This window comes from Nothobranchius furzeri, chromosome 3 (genome assembly GCF_043380555.1).
Source record: "Nothobranchius furzeri strain GRZ-AD chromosome 3, NfurGRZ-RIMD1, whole genome shotgun sequence".
Lineage (NCBI taxonomy): Eukaryota > Metazoa > Chordata > Actinopteri > Cyprinodontiformes > Nothobranchiidae > Nothobranchius > Nothobranchius furzeri.
In genome coordinates, this window is record NC_091743.1 from 53,822,510 (window position 1) to 53,849,167 (window position 26,658).

The 26,658-nt window shown below is 44.1% G+C and overlaps 1 protein-coding gene across 6 annotated transcripts in view; it reads left to right on the forward strand.

Annotated features, from left to right (window-relative positions):
• Positions 1-26,658, forward strand: part of chchd6b (coiled-coil-helix-coiled-coil-helix domain containing 6b) — a 128,219-nt gene that overhangs the window by 52,482 nt on the left and 49,079 nt on the right. For 5 of the 6 annotated variants that reach the window (XR_008565862.2, XR_008565858.2, XR_008565860.2 and 2 more), the window contains one exon: positions 6,375-6,445. Coding sequence is in view for 2 of the 6 variants with exons in the window: in XM_015959450.3 (XP_015814936.3) it covers positions 6,375-6,445 (71 nt within the window). In the remaining 4 variants the exon portion in view is untranslated. Of the gene's footprint in view, positions 1-6,374; positions 6,446-26,658 lie in introns of those variants that run through there. The other variant, XR_011520117.1, reaches the window with a different exon arrangement.

Genomic DNA, 26,658 nt, shown 5'->3' on the forward strand with positions numbered 1-26,658 from the left:
GCAACTGTTTTTGGCAGTCTCGCCTCCGTCACTGTGTCCCAGGACAACTGTGGCGACATTATAGCTCATCATCACCAGTGGGTGAATGTGTGTGTGTGTGTGTGTGTGTGTGTGTGCGGATGACTGGATGTGTTGTGAAGCACCTTGGGGGGTGTCATGGTCTGCGTCTGCGTCTTCCTGCCATGGTCTGCGTCTGCGTCTTCCTTCTTGTGTCTCCTGATGTTTCTCCATCCCTCTCTAGATTCTCTTTTGTGTCTCTTAGCGCCCTCATGTGTCCTTTGTCTGCGTCTCAGTTATGTGTCTTATGTTGTAGCCCTTTAAAATTATTCCCCTGCTCAGAGTTTGTGTGTGTGTGTGTGTGTGTGTGTGTGTGTGTGTGTGTGTGTGTGTGTGCATGCGTGTCCTGCCCCAGTTCGGTGTTTGTGTGTGTGTGTGTGTGTGTCCATTCCCCAGTTCAGTGTATGTGTGTGTGAGTTTATGTGTGTGGTAGTGTGTGTGTGTGTGTGTGTGTGTGTGTGTGTGTGTGTGTGAGTCGTTCCCTCAGTCTTAGGTTTAGTTTGGTGTTTTAGGTTTATCTGCCCTCCATTGGTTCTGTTTCCCCATTTTAATAATTGGTGTCACCTGCCTTCCCTCCAACCCTCACTCCACACACCTGCTTCCTGTTTCCTTAATTGTTCTCCCTGTGTATTTAAGCCCTGTCTTGTCTCTGTTTGGTATTGTAGTTCTGTCATGTCTTCTCGTGCCTCTTGTGTATTTGGATCTCCAGATCTTCATCTGGATTTTTGGACTTTGGCTTCCAGCGTTTTGGGATTATTTTTGTTGTTGGGTCATCCTAAAATAAAAGGATTTTTTTTATTATTCAACTTCTGCCTCGTGTCATCCTGGGTTACTGCATTTTGGGTCTTACCAACCTCGCATCGTGACAGGGGGTTGTAGAACCCTAATAGACACTATAGAAATACAAGCTATTTAAATCAAATCAAATCAATGCCCGGCCCCCATTTCTGACCCATCTGGACAAAGGAACAGTTAAAAGTCATTAATGAGCAGATCTAATCATTAACATGTACAGTGTTTGTCATTGTTTTAGATTGTTCTGTCTCATCCAGTATTTGGTAGAAACTCTTAGGGTCTCATCCTCACCCTTCCTTCCTCCCTGCAGCAGGGCTCCTCAGGTAGACGGGGCACCTTATCTAGTCGGTGGCACTTGCCTCCTTTAGGCCTTGGAGAGAACCTTTTACATGAACAAGTTTAATGGAAGGGCTCCTGCATGACTCAGAGCAAGCGGCACACGTTGCAATGCTTGACGGAAGAGACTGATTGGCAGAAGAGTGCAGGATGCTTTATCTATCTTCTTGCTGCCACAGTCCCTTTTGCTACAACCCTCCCCCCTCTAATTGCTGACCTGCATGTGGGTGAGGCAGCTGGAGAGAAAGGGACTGAGTAGGTGAGATTAAAAAAAAACATTTATATGAAATGTTCATTAAATAAAGACCACATTCCACTTTACACTCCTTCATTTTGCAGTTTGAAATGTACTCATTCATACTCTATTCTGTTAGTACCTTTAATGCTGTTGCTGGGATTAGTTGATCTGAAATAAACAGTTACTTAGAAGTTGAGAGTTTATATTACCCACATGCACATTTGTGTGTGTGTGTGTGTGTGTGTGTGTGTGTGTGTGTGTGTGTGTGTGTGTGTGTGTGTGTGTGTCTGCTCTCTTGTCGTTACACTCTTGCTTAGTATGGGGATTGCTGTAAAGTCTCAGACATAAGTAAGTGACTCGATGCAATCTGCTGGGTTTCCTTACATAGAAAACTTTACTAATTTGCATAACTAACTAAACCTAGTTTGGAACGTTTACTCTGTAAAGTGCCTTGAGTCGACTTGTTGTGATTTGGCACTATATTGTATTATACTGAAGTTAAAGAAACAAAAACCTCTGATAATAATATATTTAAGCTTTCAGTAGAGTACGTTACAGAAAAAAAGGCATGCGCATGCAGAGCTTTGCTTTTTTACACAGTTCTCATTATCTGAGTCTAAACAATAAACTAAAGGAAACTCCACAGATAATTGGTGCAGGACTCTCCCTTGAATCAGCATTTCTTTGTGGCTTAAAGTACAACATTTTAATAAACTGGAACCCTGTGCATGTGTGTGTTGTCTGTTACCTGTGTGAAATGCACACACACACCTATACTCGTGTCCAGTGTGCCTAAGGGATAAATGATGATAATAGGCGATCATGTTTGTCCAAAGGATGTGAGTGTCGTTTTGGGTTCTCCGCGGACTCAAATGTGACAACGGGCTGAGTGTGTGGGTGTTTGTGTAAATGTGTGATTATTGTGGCAGGTCTGTGTGCAGCCTGCCATTTTAGGAGTAATTAGTCTGCAGTATCCACTGCATAACTTTCAAATGTACACAGACAGATGGATACAAATATACAGCAGCACACTCTGAATGTGCTCCTTTCCCATCCCCAGCCCTCCTCATTTATTTTCGGATGCTTCCCTAATCTTTTCAGGGTACAGGTAGAGAATATCCGTGGCAACACACCCTGTGACTCTGTAAACAAGTCTTAGTTTAAAATTCACCTATTTTAATCCCCCCCCCCCCCCCTTCGGTTTCACTTTTTAGATAGAGAAATTAATCCGCCTCCATCCAAGCATGCAGCGTAGAACAACCCCTCCCTCAAAATCCTGACATCAGCCCATCTCAGTCCACAGCTTCTGGAGGGTGTTCAGACAAGTGTGCACGCAAGGATCATCTGAGCACAGATTCACGTGCAAACACAGATTTAGTCACACACCTGCATGTATGCAAGATTATACACAAACACAGCACAAATACACCCACACTAATCCCCTCCATGAGCTTTTCCAGCAACCTCAGAACCCTTCTCTCCCCTTGGAGGGTTATCTTTCCCCCCCTTTTCAGTCTCTCCACATTGGGCTTTTGTGCCTGTGGGTGGAAACCACTGGGAAGAGCTCAGAGTGTGTACGCCAGAGATAGTGCCTTCTCTTCTCTGGTGTCATGAGAGCAGAGCTGGAGTTGCTGTTTTGGAATCTGCTTGGTTAAAAAGACACTAAATTATATGTTTACTTGCTGCAGCACAAAACAGTCTCACTCTCACTGGTTTCCATGTTTCTGTGGATCAGACAGACGTCCTGGCTGGTAACGTCTCAAAGAAAAGTGTGAAACATAATATTTATAAAGAAATGTTTTTAAGAACAGGCACACAATCAGTACAACACTTGTTATTACATGTAATAACGGTAGTTCAGTGAAATATATTGATTTTTACAGCTCTGGTGCTCGTCCTGGCTTGTTATTTGTTTAATCTTCTGCCAGACGAGAGCACTCTATCAACCACAGCCTGACCCTTTTCCAAAATATTCAAGACTTGGCATCAGTTAGCTGGCTTCATGGTTTCCTCCGAGTTCCTGCTTAATCAAAGGTGCCCATGAATTTTAGCTTCTGTGGAGACCTTTTTGAAATCTTGAATCAAACTCTCAATGTCCCACACGGTTTCATTCTATTGAGCTCAGCATACACACTGAGCCCTTAACCTAAGGCCGAATTCTAAGTGGCTAACTTAATCCCATGTATTTCCAAATTATATTTTATTTCCCTCAAATAAGAAATCAAACCTGCTGTTTCTTTTTTGCCATCTAATCCAGAACTAGCTTTCTTTAACCCTCAGATTGAGACATTTACTGGCACTCATTTACTCTTAGTAGATTCAAGGCAGCTAATCTGAAATATCACCTATTATCTATCAGTCCTCTTCCACTTAATGAGTCAAGCTCCTCGCGCTATCCCCGAAGGTGAATCCAGCCTCTCTGAGGAAGAAGCTCATTTCAGTCTCTTGTATTTTTGATATCATCCTCTCTGGTTGTTGCCCATGGCTCATAAGCATAGCTGAGGGTTTGAAAGAAGATGAATCATCTTTACTTTTTACCACTGTAGATTTGTACCATATCCACATCAATGCAGGCGCTGCCTCAATCCACTCGTTGATCCCTTGCATCTTAACTCATGAACAAGACCCAGAGATGAACTCAGTGGCCTAGTGGTAGAGTGTCCGCCCTGAGACTGGGAGATCAGGGTTCGATTCCTGGTTGGGTCATACTAAAGACTTTGGAAAACTGGGGTCCATTGGCTCTCTGCTTGACACTCAGCATTACGGGGTTGGATTGGGGGTTAAACCACCAAATGGTTCCTGAGCGCGGCTGTGTCTGCAGCTCACTGCTCCCCCAGGGGATGGTTCAAATGCGGAGAACAAATTTTGCACACACATAAGTGTGTGTGACAACTAATGGGACTTTGAGATGGCTGAACTCATCAACTTGGGGCATTTACTCAATCCCAACCCATCCATACTTCTTCAATTGAGGGCCATGGCCTCAGACTTGGAACTATTAGACCCCGCAAAACACGAAGCAATCAGAATTTTGCCGTCAGACTATAGCCCATTTTAGAAGATGCACCATGCCAGCAAATCAGCATAGTACTGCCGCCATGGTGTGTCTTATGAACACGTGGTTGTAGCATGGCTGTGCTGGAATTTAGCAGAATTCGTTTCGCCACGCTTGGTAGTCAAATTGCCGCAACGCCTGACTTGTGAATGCTTACGCCTTGGCGCAACAGTGGGTGGTGTCATGATCACAAGTGTAGTTACTGCCGAGCTCCGGCTGGTTATAATTTAGAAAATCGAAGTAAACATGGGCAGTAAGTTTTGCTTTTGTGAACAGAACCAGTTGAGATGATAAGCTGGAGCAATGCTGAGCTCCAGGAGCTTTTCTCTATTAGAGCTGGAGCTCAGATCACCTGACCATTCTCGGAGACTGTGGAGGACAGACACTATTAGAAATGGCTTGTAATAAAAACCTAACGAGTGCGGCTTTGATCGCAATAAAAAGCAAGTTGTGTCCAGGTTAAACGGACGTCTGTAGCAGTGCAGAGACCGCCCCATACCCCCTTTATACTGCCGTCACATAATCTTTTGTTAAAAGGAGACAATTGCGCCACATTACCGCCACGGTTCAGCACTTATAAACAACCCAAGGCCCCCTGATTCCGGCTCAGCATTGCAGCAAATTGGTGGCAATGTTTTCTAAAAGAGGCTTACAAAAGGTTTTCTAAGTTTGCATCATAGTTGAGTTTAGAAGAAAAAAAGAGAAACTACTGCAGTAGACACATCGTTCTCTTATTTTGGGATAGATTTGTCTCTTGTTGGAGCCGTATACCTACATGATCTACAGTGCATCTCATAACACTTGGCGCTTGATTGGAATTGCACTTTTTATATTACATTTCTGTTTTACTGCCTTAATAATCAAGAAAAGGCATGAAACAGGGCAGATTAATATACCCTGAAAAACAAGAACGATAAAGCCAAAGATGCCTGTGACAGTAAGTTGTCTTCTTCAGCACCAGACTTTCAGATCAGGAAGAGACCATCTGCAGAATGAGCCTAAAATAATGAGATATGAAAATGACTCGCAGGCACTGAAGGAGCTGAGGGTGAGGGGGGTTGTGGATGAGGTTTGTGTTTGATTCCTTCTCCTCTCTGCTCAGTCACTTCAATTATCTTCCTCTCCCATCACCTTATCTTTTGGGACTATAGAGAATAATTAAGTAAAAGCTTGAGTGCTGCAGTTATTGGTTGAAATAATGATGATTACTGAAGTGAGTGTGAATGAGAGGGGGGCAAGAGAGATTTTCTCTGTGTTTAAAGTGTTTTAGACAAATGTCTTCATGTTGTAAAACTTTTATGATGATCAACTCACTGAGCTGCTGAATTTACTTTGAATTTAGAAAAGAGTACCCACATTATCTGCATTATAGTCCATAATGCAGGATAATTACCCCTTTGACCACTGATTATTGTGTTAAATGTGTGCCGTATGTGACTTTGCCCACTAGGTATAAGCTGCATTTGTTTTGTAATTGTTATTTAAATGCCACGGTTTCTCACTCGAAATAAAACATTATGGAGTACCACCAGACTGCCAATATTCAGATTTGTAAGCAGGCTGTAAAACTCAAAGGTCACTAATTTATGGGATGTGGCATTTCCAGTGGTGCTTTATGCATTTAGCTCATTACTTCTGCCTTATTACATTTTTAATTATAGCAGAAAATGCAGTTCTAACTGTGGTAATGTGCAAGTTGTTCATCTTTTGTTGATTAAACTTGATTTCAACAGTAAATTAAACTTAAAAATCTGAAAATACGATCAGCTATTAAACAAATTCTGTGTGTGCGGCTCACTTAACACAAAATATTAAGTGAAAATTGGCTTTCATGAGCTTTTCTTCTGTTAAAAAATCCTGTATAGATTTTCTTTTCATGCCTTTTGTTTGCAGAACTTCGACAACTACAGACAGACAACGGAGCAGTACAGCCAGGCAGCAGCTAACACTGAAGCTCGTTTACGGTAAATACTGTGAATTAGTTTGTTGAAGAAACCATTAAAAAATCTGTCAATCAGTTCACTAAATACACCTGTTAATTATCTCATTTGAGGTTTCTCTCCCTTTGGTAACCTTGCAAATGTAAATGGCAGACATAGTGCGTGGTAATTCATAGAAACCCTCACAGTGAACAAGAAGAAGTCAGTTTACCGGGTGTCAGAATGCAGATGTGGTCAGAGATCCAAGTGTGAAAGGCTATTTGCAGTTCTCTTATTTCTGGTACTCTAGTTTTATTCACACAATGTGTCTGGGTGATAATTTACTATTATCACGTTTCCTTTCTTCTATCGTATTATTATGACTCACATTCTCAAATTAGCATGCGTCTGTATTGTCCTCTGCATAAATGATTGGTTAAGTCTGGAAAATGTGTTCAAATCAGTGAAGTGGGACTGCACATTAGATGTGCTTGAACAGTGAGGCAATTCATGCAGCTGGATACACCAGCCTTTTTAGTCAGTATTGTAAATAAATAATAAGTATTGTAAATATTGACGCCCTTAACGGTTAATAACGGTTAGGAATTAGGAATAACGGTTAATTTTAATAACAGAAAAAAATGCTTTCACGCTCTGCTCTTTCTTGACCACTTCCTCTTTTGAGTAAATGTATTTGATTCATGTGAGTGATGAGGTAACTGCTCCAGCGAAACCCAGAGATCACATTCTGATGAAGCCAACAGGACCACATCATCAGCAAAAAGCAGACTCAATCTTTAGACCACCAAAACGGATCCCCTCAATACCATGGCTGCGTCTAGAAATCCTGTCCATAAAGTTATGAACAGAATCGGTGACAAAGGGTAGCCTCAGCAGAGTCCAACTCGTTGGGAACGAGCCCGACTTACTGTCGGCAATGCGGACCAAGCTCTGACTTGGGTCATACAGGGACTTAGCAGCCCTTATCAAAGGGCCTGGTACCCCATGCTCCTGAAGCACCCCCCACAGGGCTTCCCGGGACACAGTCGTATGCATGTAGATTGGTTGGGCGAACACCCACACATCTCCAGGACCCCCTTAAGCTGGGCGAACACTGTGCAACTTTTTCACTCGTAGCACTCAGCTTCAGCTCAAACTGTAAGACTTCCTCGCAGGGCAGATCTCACGAGCCATGTGCTCACACTGTACGACCCAGTTCTCGAATGCAACCTGACTGCTCACACTGTACGTCTGGTAGCAACACGTCGGACCTAAAAATATGCTAAAAATAGCCGTTTTTACACAACACGTCAGACTTTTTTGTCTTGCCTGATGTCCTTCGGGAGTGCTGCAGGGGGACACACAGGGATTTATGGGGGTTGGATGACGAAAACGAAATAAAGAAAGTAAATCTGTGTTTTGTGATCAGTTTAATTTGACATGAACATGACAAACACGCTTTCTTGACAATCTTTGTGAGTAAAAAAAGTGTAGAAATAAAAACGAACAAAGTGTGTTATTAGGGAAACAGCAGGCGAGCGGTGGTGATGCATGATTGTGCATGCGCCGTGAGCGGTTCTGATACTTTTTGGGTCGCAGCTGCTCGCAGCGTCGCTTCAACAGTGCGATACCCTCACGAGGGACGAGCAAAATATCAAACAGGCCAGAAGTTTGTGCGAGCTCACGATTGCTGATTGGTAGCTGGTCACGTGGTGTCAATCGCCTCTCGTAACCCCCTGTACACTACACGACGCTCGGCGCAAAACTCGCCCCGATCTTGTGAATTCTCGCACGATTGGAAAATCTGCTCAAAAATGTGAAAAAGTCGCACAGTGTACGCCCGGCTTTAAGGGTAGAGAGCTGGTCCAGTGGTCCACAACTAGAACTAAAACCATATTGCTCATTCTGGTAAAATACATTTATCTTTAACATAGCAACATATATAACTCTTTACATTTAATCAAGCAGGTTTAGTGGAACCAGTAGACAAAGCTTGGTTAAGTAAATTCAACATTTCATTTCTTACAGTGTGCTGTTGATTATCCACTTTGAATAATAAGGTTTTTGGTAAAAGAAATACTCATGTGAATTTCTGTTTTTTTTATTGTTTGACAATCGCATCATCTTTCTTTTTCTGCATCCTGAGACACCTCAGTATTGTTATTTGTGGTCCTGCTTAGTTGTCAGATTGTTAAATAAACAACTTTTCCTCTTTAAGTGGCAGTCTACTCCAAGGAATAAAGAAATTATGTGATTTTGCAAAAAAGCAGAGGTGCTCCTGTGAGAAAACTGAGATCAGACCTCATCTTTTATCAGGAAGCAGATCCGTTTTATTGAACACTTTGCTGCTGCTGCAATGACACTACCAAAGTATGAGGCTTACAAATTTATGCTGCTCCATTACTGTTTGCTAGTTATCACCTTTTTTATCAGTAAGTCATTGCCATTTGGTTTGCATTAGCACATATTTTTTACACTTTTTATTCCAAGTAGTGTTACATCTAACCAAGATCTCTGAGGTTCACCAAGAATACACTCAAAATAAAATGTCATGTTTCTATGCAGAGCAAAGAGGAATTGTGATTTGTTTGGTTATAAGTAGCCATTCAGATAGTGATGTCTGGTCAGATTAACTGTTTAAAACATTGCTCTCCTTGCACTTTGCTGCATGCAAATGTGCATACAATAGAAATATGAGGCACACAGTCAACCAAGACAGTCTTTAATGTGACGATTGTGTAAAAATAGATTTTAAATGAAAAGAAATCTTAAAACAAAATATTTTATTAGCAGCAGAGGTACTGAAAGGTTAGATGCTACTGATTTTTTAAAATACTTTTAAAGCCATCCTACAATTATATCAAGGTTTACTTGAAAGGCTTGTAGTTTAGCCGCATTGCTGCATTTAGTTGAAGTACTTTGTATAATATTATTTTAGACAAAAATATTTTATAATCGCTGAAAATCATGGAAAAAAGAGATTTAAACAACAAAATGATAACCGCTCAGACACAAGGTGTTGTAATGCTAACAATAATATAATGCCAACAGTTAATTAGGTTCTTTCAGAGTCAAGGGAGCTGCAAACTTTTTTTTGAAAATTCAATCAAAGTATTTTTGTAGCGCACAGAGAAGCAGGTGTCATTTTGTGTCTTCTTTGTTCTGTGGACCACAACAATCTCTCTACGGGGTACAGTCAGCTGTGGTTCTGCTCCTAATTTAATTTTTTGTCCCACTGTCTTCACCACAGCCTCCTTCAGCTTCTCAGTGTCTGATGGCTGCTGCTGCACAATCTGTTGTGAGGGCAGTAAATGCAGGGATGTGTTGGTTTGGCTGACTTTAATGTCATACCCCTTATAAATTAAGATGATAATTTGATCATTCTGTTATAAAAACAGACTAGGCTTTGGTAGTGAGTTTAATGAGTTGTGCAATTAACATGGAAGGGATTCTGTTTTCTCTGAAATGCACAACGGCTCTTGCTGTCCAATTCCTAAACTGTATTGCTACAGATAAAACAGTACAGCAACAAGAATGGCAGCAGAAGAAGAGTTTACTTCTAGTACAGACATAAATGTAAATTTATTCATGACTGTATCAAAATTCAGGGGCTGCATCTTTCAAAAGACCTGGCCTACCTGGTCGATGTAGGCTGGGCCATACGTCAGCTTCACTAGAAGTGAAGTAGAATGGTCTACCATTCAGATTTATTCCTGGCCTTATCTTGGCAGGTGTCATGTTGTCTAGCAACCGTGTCAGTGCTAACCAGGAGTTCAAACTAAACTTATCAGCCATACAGGAAGAACTTTGAGACCGACCATATGAGCTCTTTTACAATTCTTGTGATTTTGGCAAAATGGCCAAGTATTTCATCAAAATGACCACAAGTTAACTTTTTAACTTACAGGCCATACTTGTATGGTCAGGCCACTCTGGCTTGTGGTATCGATATGAGTATTTATGAACTTGACCCAATAATCTTAACTTATCCATCAAGACACTGCAGAAGACGTAAGACTTGTTATCTATCCTCTTTGAATAAAGTTTCTCTTTTCTAGCTCATAAAATGACTATGTAATTTAAAAAGTTGTATATAATCTTATTTTGTTGAATGGACAATATGTTTAAGTCTAAAGTGTTTAATAATGTGCCCAACACTTTACATTAACGAATAATGAATGAACATGAATGTTTATTCCTATAAAGATTTCTTTCAGATCTTCACTTATATCATTGGTACATTTATTGAATTTAATAATGTTAATCTATCAGTATATTTGCATTTTAATATCACTATATCATTAATGACTGAACACGTTGTTGCTTCACATACATGTTTAACATTTTTATGACATATTAAGAAATATAATCTCCCTAAGTGTCTGAGTGAAGGAGTGGTGTCTGAGGTCTTTGATAACACCCACTTTAAGTTGTCAAATTCTGATTAGTCCAAATTGATAAACAATAGTTAATAAAAGCTAGTTCACTTCCTGAACAAGCCAGTTCAAGCCAGCTTCCCGGTTTGCCCAATGGGGTTAGCAAAGCACAAAGAACCATATATATGGTCCGCAATCTCCTTTCTGGACCAACCACAGCGCTTTATCAGGTTTGTGGGCCAATCAGGACCCTCTATTCGTCTGGTGGGCGGGATGATGCAACAGAGTGGAATAAGATGGCGACAGATAGTTTGAAACAGCTTTGACATTTATTTTGGATTATTTGGACTTGGGCTTTATTGGAATCAGGAGCTGTTCCATTGTAGCGGTTGCAAGCAAAAGACACATTCAAGGCTTTACCGAATCAGAAAAGGTTCTAAATGAGTTGAAAGCTGACATGCTAAAACAGGTTCCAGACCAACTATGGTCCAAACACGACACAGATGTTGGATTGGTGACATCAGCAACCCCAGTTCAAATGGAATTAAAGCCAAATGCAAGACTGCCTTATCAGCCCCAATACCCACTAAAACCAGAAGCAGAAGAGGGAATAAATGCAACAATCGAAGATTTAATTCAAACAGGAGCATTAAAAGAAATCTATAGCACATGTAACACTCCAATTTTGCCAGTGCTAAAAGCAGACAAGCCTTTGTGTCTTACTGATCCATTGTCACTGTACTGAGGAGCCAGTGCCTCCACAACGAAGTCTGCATCCACCTACAAAAGACGTTTTTTAAAATACTGTGAATTAAAAAGATAAAACTGTTAGGGCTGCAGCTATCAAATAGGTAATGGACTATTCTTATGATTACTTAAGAACTCAAATAAATACAGGACATCTGTCAGTTATAGAGCTCCGGGAGTTGACGTCACTTCAGTTCAAATCGAAACTGCACCATTTTGGCAGGCAGAAGCCCGCAGCTAGACTATTTGTTGTCATAAATCTCACACAGGAAATATGGTCGATTCCTGTTGTGCCCCAGGATGCCAGAACAGACGGGGACAAGTCAAGGGAAGATCCTTCTACAGGATTCCCCAAGATCTGGAGCGCCGCAAACGTTGGATCATTGTAATAAAACGCGCTAGTGACCGGGCTTAAATGAAACTGTGGGACCCTGAGAGTAAAGGATTTCACTTATGCAGCGACCGCTTCATATCAGGTACTTAAACTAACGTTTCCTCAACTGTGTATGGTGTTTATTTAAAATGCTTTTATTACTATTCTTAGTGGGCTTCCTAAACTTATTTTGGCGTGGCTTTTTCTGTCTTATTACTCATAGCAACAAGTAAACATCACGTAAAACGTTGCCTCGTGATTTCTGCGTGCTGCCGTTTACGTGTTTTATGATCACAGCAATTAACCGGCTAAGCTGTATTTAATTTTTAAGCAATGGTTGATCAATTGTCAGATCACACATAAAAAGCACTTTATGTCACCGAGACAGATCTCAGACAGAGACGCTCCTGCCTGACATATTTATTTTATTCACGGAAAAAAAAAATCAAACTAGTGATTTCTCTTGGCGTTCAGTTTATACATTCAAACAGCACAGCACTCTATTTAAACTACTTACGTGTAAATCTGTCATTTGTACATCCATCCATTTTCATCCGCTTATCCAGAGTCGGGTTGCGGGGGCAGTAGCCTCGAGAGGCCCTGACTTCCCTCTCCCCAGCCGCCGGAGCCAGCTCCTCTGGGTAAATCCCAAGGGGTTCCCCGGCCAGGTCCGGTAAGAAGTCCGCTCCGACAGCTTCTGGCGTCGGAGCGGGCAGTAGCGTCAAGAGGCCCAGACTTCCCTCTCCCCAGCCGCCGGAGCCAGCTCCTCCGGGGGAATCCCAAGGGGTTCCCCGGCCAGGTCCAGTAAGAAGTCCGCTCCGACAGCTTCTGGCATTTTTAAAAAGTATCCCAGGGACACGGTAAGGGTCAGAGATGTTTAGTCTATTTAATTTCTGACTATATAAAACGATTTCTTCGGTTTTAAAGTGTGAAGTAAACTCCGACGAAGTAAAATCCAAGCTGATCCCGTTCACGTTTGTGTGTTTGTTTACCTTTTTTTACCTGCCAAAATGGCGTCTACTAACTGAGAGTCACGTGGGGTCCGGAGCTCTATACACATTTTACTTCGGCTTATCCTGCAGAGCTAAATTAATATAAAAAAATGAAGATGTATACCACTAAAAAATATGTAAAACTTTATTGCCATGATATTAGAATAAAAATACATCTGATAACTTCCTTAAAGAAAACTTAAAATTGCTGTCTGTAAAAAATTATAGCTGTAAAAAATAAATTGGGGCAAACAATGTTAAACAAACAGATTCTTGTACTTGTGAATCGATTTGATTCTTAGTATTTTTATAAGAATCGATTAGAACTGTTGATGGAACAAAAACAGCTTCAGCTTCTCTGTATTTCCTATGCGTTTCTGTAATGGACATATTTTTTTGCAGAGGCCTAAAGAATTTGTACTTACCTGTTTAACGTTCCCAGGAAGAAAGAGGGGCTGAAGTGCTTGGTGGTGTTGTGGCAACAGCTCATCCAAACCATAGATGGCCAGTCCTTCTCTAAGCTGACTTAGCATTGGTATGAGTCTCATCACTGAATGCAAACTGATGGCCCTAGTAAAAAGAATAATGAACTTGTAATAACTCATTTTTTTAAATTGCATGACTTGTTTAATGCTACATTAACATAGCCTACTCAGTGATGGCCTTTTTGCGATCGCTGTAAATTGGACCAGTGTAGCCACATGCTACAATTGCATCAGAAAGGTCTGTCAGTGCGTCTTCTTCGGCACGTTCCACCTTCAATCAGAAACACTTGTTAGTACAATTTACAGAAAATAAATTATTCTGTTTAATTTACCTCCTGAATCAGGTTCTGGATTTCCGTATCAGTCACCTCTGGCACATCTTCATTTGTTATTTGTCCATGACGCAAGAAATGGTAGGACCAAGTAGAAAATAAATTCGGTGCTGGTCCTCCTTGAACCAAGCTGGTGGCAATGATCTCCCCACAGATCCTGAACACAAAACAAGCCAAGTTACACTGTATTGCTCTTAAACTGCAGAGCAGCATCATACTGTACATAGCTGTATCTGTTTTCCTGGTATTAAGAGATACTATATTTGGGGTTTTTGCCTCTGCATGAAACTCCTTCAAATATGTTCAACTCAAGGCCTCGCATCATTTCTATTGGAAAAAAAAAAGAAATGAAATTAGCAAGGAATACATACTGGTTAGGAACTCTCGTCGTAGTCCTCCTTCATCAATGTCGTGTTCTCCAATAAAGTAAACACTTAGCTGGTTTTTGGGGGAAGCCCTCTTCTGTCTGGCCCACTGTTTCAGACCTCTCTGGTAAAGGTCGTCCCTTGTCACATTAATGTTAAAGGTTTTAGTGTTGTCAACTCTTTCTTGTAGGAACTTCAGGATGTCTGATAAGCTATTGACAACAACATTGTGTTTATTATTATTCATTTTAAAACCTACACATTAACACAAATGTTTGTAAAAATTCAAACCAGCTTAAGTGCTTGGAAGAGTCATCCACATCCAGTATGATGCTGTTCAGATGTGGAAACAAAAAAAAAAAGATTCAACTCTCATAACATATTGTGTACAACGTGCATGGGTAAAAACATGTACCTGTCCTCTTCCTCCTCTTCACCACAAAAGCTGGCATGCAATTGTATAGACTCCTGAGTAAATTCTTTATCACACAATCGACAGGAAACCTATTAAAGACATTTTTTTTAATCAGTGACCAACAATTAGCGTTAAGAAAACAATAATGATTAACATGAAATGTAATTAAAATATTCTGTATATTGCTTACGTGCATGTTTTAAGTTTGATTTAAAGGGATATTCCACCCTAAGTGAAAATTTGTCTACTGTCTAAATTGGCTCCTGCAAATGTGTTACTTCTTACTTTTCATTTGCAGTCGACATGATTATTGAGCTCAACAGGAATAATTGGTATCATAATTTAGCAATTTTACACAGTTTTGCACACAAAATGCTACCTCCCATTAACTTACATGGTTTATTCTAATCTAAAGCAGACAGACTGCTGGCAGATAAGAATTACTGCGCTGGTTAAAACAATCCTTTTTCATTCACTTATCCAACTCTGGGGAATACGGCACTAGAAAAAATTTCTGGATCTTTCCCTGACAGATATCTAGCCCCTCATAACTCGATCCCAGCTCCTGGATGAAACACTGGACATTTTATTCCATGTAGGACACTAATCCAGCTAGCTATGTGCCCCTATTGTAATATTAAATGCGAGGAGTCGTAAAAAGTAGCAAACAAAACAATTTTATGGAATAAACTGCAGCTAGTAGCCTTGAAAATAACTTACTTGAGCGTCTTGTTGGTTCTGGTCCATTTTGCTGGTGCAGGTAAAACTCCCGATCCAGATCAGGGCGGGTTATAGCCAGGCTGTTAGTGCGCAGATGCGGCAGCCACACAGGAAAATCCACAGAGCGTCAAAATGAGCGCACCCCAAAGAGGTTTGTTCCCGCCCAGTCCCACAAGTCTTCTATTGGCTGAGCGGTTGCTAGGAGATTGTACTTCCAAGTTTTAAGCTAGAGAAGACAAAATCCGTGAGAGCAGGGAACAGACTTGTGGGAGGAGTTTTGATCCTTGCAGAGAAAAAGCTGTCACGTGAGAAGACAATACCAGTGTAAGAAGGTTAAATCTGAGCGCAGAAACAAAGATTTGAAGAACAGAGTGAATTTGAAAGAGAGCAGACATTTTGAGTGCAAGCATTACAAGTTTTGAGAGCAATAATATAAAATCTTATTCTCAAATTAAAAAGTTGGTCTCTTGATATGAAATTCTGCTCTCAAATTGAAAGTTCAAGTGCTCAATTTCTGGCATTTTAATTCTTCCACGCCTCCAGAGTGCCAAAACTCCCAACAGCCGAGCGAGCAGAATCAGAAACCGAGCGTGCAGAAAGGCTGCCACACGCGCAGTGAGGCTGCCGCACCGAGCGCGCAGAAAGGCTGCCACACGCGCAGTGAGGCTGTCGCGCGCATGCTTTCCTCTGCCGTGTGTTCGTTGGCCAATGCGCGCACGCAGGTTTGTCACTTGTGCACATCCTTGTGCGCTCACAGACACAGTTTGCTCCCTCTCAGTGTACAAATGACCTCCTCGCCATGTATATTTTCACTTGTGAGGTTCTAACTTCCACGCGCGATGTGGACAATACGCGTGCATGGGTTTTGGCGGAATTCTGACGCCATACACTTACACAAGGTTACTCAAGAGCTAAAACATAGTCCACACATATTTAATCAAATCTTGAAACAAAGCCTCGAAGGTACCGAGGTGAGCAGTGCTCTGATTCAGTATGTTGATGACTTACCGATCAGTGTTGATGCAGGACACATGCAATGGTCATCGGAAGCAGCCCTTTGCTTACTACAGTGTGAAACTTGACAATGTGGCATGACAATGTGGCACACAGGGATCCCTTGTTATCAAGGATTGGCTACTTTGCATCATGCTTATGAGGAAGCCTCTGTGATCGTCGTCGTCTTCCTCCGCTTATCCGGGTCCGGTTCGCGGGGGCAGCATCTCAACTTGGGAGCTCCAGACCGTCCTCTCCCCGGCCACCTCCACCAGCCACCTCCACCAGCTCCTCCGGCAGGACCCCTAGGCTTTCCCAGACCATATTGGAGATGTAACCTCTCCAACGTGTCCTGGGTCGACCAGGGGGCCTCCTACCGGTAGGACATGCCCGAAACACCTCCCCAGGGATGCGTCCAGGAGGCATCCTGACCACATGCCCAAACCACCTCAACTGACTCCTTTCGATTCGGAGGAGCAGCGGTTCTACTTCGAGTCCCTCCCAAATGTCCGAGCTCCTCACCCTATCTCTAAGGCTGAGCCTGGCCACCCTACGGAGGAAACTCATTTTGGCCGCTTGTATCTGCGATCTCGTTCTTTCAGTCATTACCCAACGCTCATGACCATAGGTGAGGATTGGGACATAGATCGGCCGGTAAGTCGAGAGCCTGGCTTTGTGGCTCAGCTCCCTCTTCACCATGACAGATCGGCTCAGCGTCCGCATCACTGCAGATGCCGAACCAATCCGCCTGTCGATCTCCCGATCCCTCCTACCCTCACTTTTGAACAAGACCCCGAGACACTTAAACTCCTCCACTTGAGGTAGGACCTCTCTCCCGACCCTGAGTTGGCAAGCCACCCTTTTCCGGTCGATAACAATAGGATAACCTGCCCTGTCTATCTGTCTATCTTGTGTTAAACCAAGCAAGAAGCCTAACGTATATGCCATTACTGGCATACCCTGACGTCATCATAAAGAAGTGTACCACATCAAACCCTGCAAACAGTGTTCCCTTTGAGTTTGAAGGAGAAACACAGTGCTGCATAGCTGAAGTGGCAAGGTACACTAAATTAAGTCCATATTTGGAGTGTACTCCTTTTAATGGACCTGATATAACATATTTTGTTAATGGTTCATGTTTCAGAGACTACTTAGGAAATCATGCAGCTTTCGCTGTTGTGACAAAGATAAATATTCCTTACTGGAACTCATCACAAACTTTACTGAATAACAGGATACTGACTTTCTGCAATGCATGTTCGACCTTGGTTCCCAGACACAGCTTTAGCTCCAACATTAGATTTATTTAAGTAATTTTTTTGGAAAAAAGGATGTATTTTCACCTTCTTCAATTGCGGACTGCCTCGTTTACCGACATCCATTGCGGTGAGTACGTCACATTGTTCATTGTCCAGTACCATGCGGCAATCGTTTGAAAGACAACGGTAGAACCCGCCCCACGACCAAGAGCTGTCAATAGAGCATTGCCCGACTAAATAATATATTTATTTAGTCTGGCTTGCCAGGCTAATGATTACCATCACTGTCTCATGACTAAACAATTACATATCCTCACCCCCTCACCCTCTGAAACAGATATACACAGACGGAAACAAGACTAACATTGGCCGATACCAATATTGATGCTGATATATTGTGCATCTCTAACTTACATTTAAACTGTAATTCTCTCCAACTTTGTCTGCCATTGTTACGAGAACAAAAATGTCCCATTTTGCCCTCAATGAATCCTGGGATATGGTGGGCTATGAAGGACACACCAGAACTGCCCTTTAAATTTTGCAAAAAGAAGAACATATCACTGTAATGTGACCGGCATTCAAATATGATCTTGGAAAGTTGAAGCCCCAGAATTTGGACAAGGCCAACACAACATTGTTGCTGTTACCTGAGCATACCTTCAAATCATATTACCTCCCAATCCCAATGAAACTCATTGTCAGTGACAGAAAAAAATGTTTTGCAATTTGAAGTCTGTTTTCGTGTACCGTAAATCCTCTAATACAGGCCGGTATTCAATTAAAGGCCGGGTCTCCAATTTTGGCCGGTGTCGGAGTCAGCGGAGGTGAATAATGGCCGGTCTCTTATTGTGGCCGGGTGGAATGTAGTAACAAGTAAATACGAGCGTCTCAGCGGTAGGGCTATAGTCCCCAAATCAACCAGCAGGAGGCAGTAGAGGTTCACACAGACCTTTATTAGGCTTTTTCTTCAACGCTTTGTAACGCTACAGACACGATCCTCTATCATGCTCCTACCACACAGAGTCACGGTGTCAGTTAACCATGCTAATTCAACCCACTCCACAGAACACACATCACCTTCCCTGTGGCTTACATAACACTCACACAACACGCAAATCAGCACATAGGAACCAGCAGAACGATAGGAAACACATATAACACAATACCCAGAATGCACCTGGCTTACAACCCCAGCCAGGTCATTACACTATGAAGTTCAAAGAGAACATGCTGATTATGCTGCAGAACACTCTGGGGAGCAGTAGCAGGGGTTGTATGAACTATTCGACTTCACTATAGTGACTTTTTATGCCTGTCGTCGACTAGTCGCTGCCACGTGATAATGACCGGCAAGATGCAGCCCTCGGAAAAGACAGCAGCCTGCTGTCAGCAGGTGACAAGCTCCTGCGCTCAGGGGGGCAACGCGCTGTGTCAGAGGATAGGTACCGACACGCGATCGTTCATGTCGGTTCATTTCCTTTAATGTTTTCTGTCTTTTATTTGCGCCTGATGTGTTTCGCTGCTGTGGAGCGGGGCGCTTCACCTTGTCCTCCGACTCACAGATCACTGATGCGGCCGCCAAGCAGGGAGAGCTCCGCTGTTTTCGCGGTCGGTAGATCTGCCTCCTGAGCACGGCCACAATCAGGTGTCGCCACCTCAAAAACTAATTTAACACACGATCGTTCATGTTAGTTCATTTCCTTTAATGTTTTCTGTCTTTTATTTGCGCCTGATGCGTTTTGCTGCATGCTGTGGAGCGGGGCGCTGCGCGCATCACCTGGTCCTCCGACGCAAATTCCACTACCTCCGCTCCGCTCCGCTCCGACACAAACGCCGGAGCAAAATCGGTCCCGTTGTAGTCAATCAGAGCAATTCTACTACTGCGGCCGTGCTCCGGCAGTGCGGCGCCGTGCGCCGCCCTCTGTTCCGGCGTCCGGCAAAAATAGAATCGATCCTATTTTCGCCGGAGCACCTCCGCAGTCAATGGACAGAAATCACAACTGCCCAACAGGAAAAGGAGCAAGCACAACTTCCTTTTTTCACAATAAATCGATACACAAAAGGCGTTTTTTGTTTCATATGCACAGGTTTAACAACTTTTAACAACTATCAATGGCGGCTGAACTTTAAATGCACAAAAATAAGCCATAAATACAGTTTCTACTGTCAAAGTAGTCGCCCTTTGTTGATCCAAACACTGCTGATCTCTCAACACAAATGATGGGCAGATTAAACAGTTCATTTCGATGCTTCTCCCACACAACGGGTGTTTGGATCTAACTTCCGCGTTTATTGCTCGGACTGTATGATACGGCCCCCAAGCAGGGAGCGCTCCACTGTTTTTGCGGTCGGTAGCTCTTTTAGAACTGCAGTTCAAAGGTAACTCATAAGGTCAATATATATGAACCCAGGTAGCAGTTTTTCTTTAGGATTGAGAGGAGATGCAGGAAGATAATAAACAGGCAGGACAGAAAAATAGTCAAATAAAAACAAGTTAGTTTTTGTACCTGGTGGTTGCAACAAACAAACACCATTGAAGGTAATCAGAAGTGAGGAACAGAAAATGAAATAATTATTTTAATGTTTAGAGCAGCAGGAACTCCGAGAGGCTGCAGGCGCATCAGTGAGTTTGCAGCCGCTGCGCAGGGGGAGGGGGGAGAGGGCTGAAGCAGAAACTACCGTTGTTAAAAGAAATGTGTTTAACTTTGAAAATGTGGGCGCAATTTTAATTGTCAAAAACTCCAGTGAACCATTAGTTCATTTTGCTCAAATAGAAATAGAGGCCTGCCTCTAATACTGGCCCTCCTTCCAATAAAGGCCTGGAGCTTGATGAGCTTGAGTCAAATACAGGCCCGGGCCTGTATTAGAGGATTTACGGTATGTTAACTGACTTAGGTCACATTGTTACCGTGACGATGTGTATTTTTACTTTTAATCTTAATAAATATTCATCAATATGTTGTTGAACATGAATAAAATGATGTCCAGTTGTTGAAAAATATTGGCGGCTTCATAACGTATAACCATAAAAATCAGGTCTAAAGTACATAAGGCGTGGGTCTAGGGACGCCATATTAGACGCCATGTTTCCTTCTGGCCGGCTTGGAGTCCTGTGCCTGTTGATGACATCCCACTAGATGATTAGCTGGATGTATGACTTATGGAAGTTACGTTACCATGTTCAAACTCATTTAGGAAGTAAGAAACATGAATTTAATAGCACAACTGCTAAACTCTTTTCAAAACCTATTTGAAATAATCAGGTACTGGAAAAAGCAGAAGATGGATCTAGCCGCAGCTAGCAAGAAGCGAGCGAGGCTCCCAGGAGGAGGGAGAAAAAAGATTAGCGAAGAATTGGAAACGGAGCTTTGTAACTGGATCCATTTAATGAGGGCAAATCATAACCGAGTGTCTAGAAAAATGATCCGAAACAAGGCTTTGGAAATATATCCAACCATGAGTGATGCAGGTGCGCGATTCCTGGCAAGCAGGGGTTGGCTGGAAAAGTTTTTGAACCGAAATGGCTTCGCTTTGCGACGTCGCACCACAATGGCGCAGAAGGACCCCGATCTTCTCACACAGAAACTTGTCTCATTCGTCGACTATGTGAGTAAGACTGTCGTCTCAAAAAGAATTTCAGAGAAGGACATAATTGCCATGGATGAGACTGCTGTTTGGTTCGATATGGTGTCTCCCAGCACCATTGATGTAAGAGGGACAAAAAGTGTCGCGCTCAAAACAACCGGCCATGAGAAAAGCCATCTCACTGTTGTTCTCGCTGCTAAGGCTGATGGCTCTAAACTGAAGCCTTTTATTGTTTTCCGTGGGGCCGTCCGTGAAGTGAAGGCAGTGCAGCAAGAAATCACCAGAGCAGTCATTGCTACATCTGCTAACGGCTGGATGAATGACGACTTGACCTCAGCCTGGCTCAAAACAGTGGTGGGAAAATTCAGTTTCCACCCGCGCCTGCTGGTGTGGGATGCGTACCGCTGTCACATCAGCGCCTCCACCAAGCAGGAACTGAAGCCCTACAACATCACCACCGCGGTGATCCCAGGAGGCTGCACCAAGTACATACAAGCCCCCGATGTTGTGTGGAACCAGCCCTTCAAAGCAAGCCTGCATGCGTCTTATGAAGAATGGATGTCTGGCGACACAAACAAGCAGTACACAAGTGGAGGGAACCTGAAAGCACCATCTCGCCGTCTGCTTGTGGACTGGGTTCTTGCTGCTTGGGACAAGCTGGACACGGAGCTGGTCATCAAGTCCTTCAAAGTGTGTGGCCAGTCTGTGAAACCCGACGGGAGTGAGGACCACCTCATACTGTGCTTCAGAGACGGACAGGTACGTTGAAATAATGTATTATTATCAGTCTAATTCATCTACCATTAGGTGAATTTATTCGTGAGTGAACCTTTCCACTGTTACTTGCAATTGCAGCTAAACTAAAATGTAATGTATCGTAATCTTTGCAGCCCTGCGCTGCTGGACGGCAGGCCCTGACCACTGCCCGCCTGCGCCAGGATGAGAACAGACGTGCAGAGGAGAATGAGGAGGACGAAGAGGAACTGTTCAATAATGAACTTGTTATAGAGGATGGCGCAAGTGATGAGGAGACGACAGGGAGAGATGAGGAGGAGGACACTGAGGACGAGGAAGATTAAGCTGAATTGGACCCCCCCACACACACACACACATTTTTTTTCCATCAAACTGGATGAGGATTAAAGTGAATTGGATTATTATTTTTTTATATTTTATTTTACTTTAAACAGGACAAATATTGAATTGAATTTGAGGGGTTTTATTTTATTTTTTGCTACAACTGAAGAGGTAAGGTGGCTGTTGCCTTTTCTAATACCGGTATTATTTAATAACATTTAATATACAATACAGGTATGTTTGCTATTGTTTTGTTACAATACAGTATTTCCCTACTGTAATTTAGCCTTGTTAATGTTTTATATGCAAACTGTACCACGTTATGGTAACTGTACATGTTCAATAAATGAACCTAGTATTTTATAGGTTCAAATAGACACCCCGTTTTTATTCATTCTACTGGTAGTTCGTTTTGCTCAAATAGAAATAGAGGCCTGCCTCTAATACTGGCCCTCCCTCCAATAAAGGCCTGGGGCTTGAGGAGCTTGAGTCAAATACAGGCCCGGGCCTGTATTAGAGGATTTACGGTATTTTACAGCTATACAAGTAGCATGTGCACAACTAAATAAAAAGTTGCCCCATAAGTCATTGCATGAATCTTATTATGTTTTTAGTGAAGGACACACTACAGTGAAGTTCTAGGGAATTGTAAAAAGTAAGTGCTTGGTCATTTTGCTGTCTTTGTACTGTGTGATGAGCAGTGACCTCATCCACTACTCTGACATCTCCGAGCACCTGGTCAATTGAATTTAGCTGCTTCGCAATTCAAGTTCCAAATTTCACCCAAATGGTTGCATTAGCAAACATATTTGCTATTTTCCAGTTGTATGGAAGAGGTTGAAAGATCACTTGAGCACATGTTTCCTGGAGGAAGACATATTCAGTCTTGTCTCAATGCGCAGCTACTAGTTTTTACAATGTGAACACGCAAACTTTCACTCCCATTTCCTATTTTTCTATCTCTTCCCTCACACACAGGCACATTTTGTATTCAGGCAGTCATGTGCTCATCATGTTCTGTCAGTGCTCAGGCAGTGTTTCATTGTGCAGTGGTCATGCTGTCATTTCACACTACACTGACCATCCAGTAATTATTCTGTTTACACACTGTTAAAGGGAGACTGGGAGCAGCACAGTCTACACGGTATTCAGCGAAAATATATATTTTTCTCGTTTTTGTGTGGCTGTCTCCTAAGAATCTAAACATCTGTGTTTTTGTTGCATGTTGTGAATAAAAAAAAATCTATCATTTATAGCAGCGCTTTCTGAATCTATTTAGATATTTTTGTCCATCATGTTCTAGCACTGCACTGGCATGAGCAAACAACTTATTTTTACATATTTATAGAGGACTTATCAGGTAATGCTTGTATCAAGTTTAATATTTGGGTTTCTTTTGCTTTTTGTACTTGAAATAATGTTTTCATAAAAATATAAAACTGCGAGTGTACTTGTGTTTTTTGTTGTTATTTTGTGCCATAGTTATTTCCCACTCCTCCTTGAACCGTCACCTTATCGTGGTGGAGGAGTTTGAGTGCCCTAATGATCCTAGGAGCTATGTTGTCTGGGGCACTTAGTGCCCCTGGTAGGGTCTCCCATGACAAATTGGTCTTAGGTGAAGGGTGAGACAAAGAACGGTTCGAAGGATCTTTCATGGCGGTTAAAATGAAGAGTCGGAGTACCCGGCCCGGAGGGTTACCGGGGTCCCACCCTGGAGCCAGGCCTGGGGTTGGGGCCCGTGAGCGAGCGCCTGGTGGCCGGGCTTTCGCCCATGGGGCCCGGCCGGGCCCAGCCCGAACCGGATACATGGGCTCGTCCAACTGTGGACCCACCACCCGCAGGAGGAACATGAAGGGTCCGGTGCAATGCGAATCGGGTGGCAGACCAAGGCGGGAGCCTTGGCGGTCCAATCCCCGGACAAGAAAACTAGTTTTTGGGACATGGAACGTCACCTCGCTGGCGGGGAAGGAGCTGGAGCTTGTGGCAGAGGTTGAGCGGTACCGGCTAGATATAGTCGGACTCACCTCGACACATTGCATTGGCTCTGGAACCCGAGACCTGGAGAGGGGTTGGACACTCTACTTTGCTGGAGTTGCTCCGGGTGAGAGGCGGAGGGCTGGGGTTGGCTTTTTGTTAGCTCCGAGACTCTCTGCCTGTGTGTTGGGGTTTACCCCGGGGGACAAGAGGGTAGCTTCCTTGCGCCTTCGGGTCGGGGAACGGGTCCTGACTGTTGTTTGTGCTTATGGGCCAAATATCAGTTCAGAGTACCCACCCTTTTTGGAGTCCCTGGGACGAGTGCTAGATAGTGCTCCATCAGGGGACTCCATTGTCCTGCTGGGGGACTTCAATGCTCACGTGGGCAATGACAGCTTGACCTGGAGGGGTGTGATTGGGAGGAACGGCCCACCTAATCTGAACTCGAGCGGTGTTTTGTTATTGGACTTCTGTGCAAGCCGCAGTTTGGCCATAACGAACACCATGTTCGAACATAAGGATGCCCACCGGTACACTTGGTACCAGGGCAGCCTAGGTCACAGGTCGATGATAGATTTTGTAGTCGTATCATCTGACCTGCGGCCGTATGTTTTGGACACCCGAGTGAAGAGAGGGGCGGAGCTGTCAACTGATCACCACCTGGTGGTGAGTTGGATCAGATGGCAAGGGAACATGCCGCGTAGACCTGGCAGACCCAAACGCATAGTGAGGGTCTGCTGGGAACGCCTGGCAGAAGAACCTGTCAAGACGGTCTTCAACTCCCACCTCCGGCAGAGCTTTGACCACGTCCCGAGAGCAGTGGGGGACATTGAGTCCGAGTGGGACTTGTTCCACTCTGCGATTGTCGAGGCGGCTGTTGCTAGCTGTGGCCGTAAGGTGGCCGGTGCCAGTCGTGGTGGCAACCCCCGTACCCGCTGGTGGACACCAGAGGTTCGGGGAGCCGTCAGGCTGAAGAAGGAGGCCTACAGGGCGTGGCTGGTCTGTGGGTCTCCGGAGGCAGCAGACAGGTACCGGATAGCCAAGCGGGGTGCAGCAGTGGCAGTTGCCGAGGCAAAATCTCGGGCGTGGGAGGAGTTTGGTGAGGCCATGGAGAAAGACTATCGATCGGCTCCAAAGAGGTTCTGGCAAACTGTCCGGCGCCTCAGGAGAGGAAGGCAGCAACTCGCTCACACTGTTTACAGTGGGGATGGGGAGCTGCTGACGTCAACTGAGGCTATAGTCGGACGGTGGAAGGAATACTTTGAGGAGCTCCTCAATCCCACCAATGCGCATTCCGAGGAGGAACCAGAGCTGGGAGGCCTGGGGATGGACTGTCCGATCTCGGGGGCAGAAGTTGCTGAGGTAGTCAAACAACTACACAGCGGCGGAGCCCCGGGGGCGGATGAGGTTCGTCCTGGGTATCTCAAGGCTATGGATGTTGTAGGGCTGTCATGGTTGACACGTCTCTACAACATTGCGTGGTCATCGGGGGCAGTTCCTAGGGAGTGGCAGACCGGGGTGGTGGTCCCCATCTTTAAGAAGGGTGACCTGAGGGTGTGTTCCAACTATAGGGGGATCACACTCCTCAGCCTCCCTGGAAAGGTCTACGCCAAGGTACTGGAGAGGAGGGTCCGATCGATAGTTGAATCTCAGATAGAGGAGGAGCAATGTGGTTTTCGTCCTGGCCGTGGAACTGTGGACCAGCTCTATACCCTTGCAAGGGTGATGGAGGGGGCATGGGAGTTTGCCCAACCAATCCACATGTGTTTTGTGGATTTGGAGAAGGCTTATGACCGTGTCCCCAGGGGCACCCTGTGGGGGACGCTCCAGGAGTATGGGGTGGGTGGCTTTCTGTTAAGGGCCATTCAGTCCCTTTACCAGAGGAGCGTGAGTTTGGTCCGCATAGCCGGTAGTAAGTCGGACCTGTTCCCAGTGAGGGTTGGACTCCGCCAGGGCTGCCCTTTGTCACCGGTTCTGTTCATCACTTTTATGGACAGAATTTCTAGACGCAGCCGTGGTGTGGAGTGTGTCGAGTTTGGTGGCAGGAGAATCTCGTCTCTGCTTTTTGCGGATGATGTGGTCCTCCTAGCTTCATCCAGCTCTGACCTTCAGCTCTTGCTGGGTAGGTTCGCGGCCGAATGTGAAGCGGCTGGGATGAGGATCAGCACCTCCAAATCTGAGACCATGGTTCTCGACCGGAAAAGGGTGGCTTGCCACCTCCGGGTCGGGGGAGAGGTCCTACCTCAAGTGGAGGAGTTTAAGTATCTCGGGGTCTTGTTCACGAGTGAGGGTAGGAGGGATCGGGAGATCGACAGGCGGATTGGTTCGGCGTCTGCAGTGATGCGGACGCTGAGCCGATCTGTCGTGGGGAAGAGGGAGCTGAGCCAGAAAGCCAGGCTCTCGATTTACCGGTCGATCTACGTCCCAATCCTCACCTATGGTCATGAGCTTTGGGTAATGACCGAAGGAACGAGATCGCGGATACAAGCGGCCGAAATGAGTTTCCTCCGTAGGGTGGCCGGGCTCAGCCTTAGAGATAGGGTGAGGAGCTCGGACATTCGG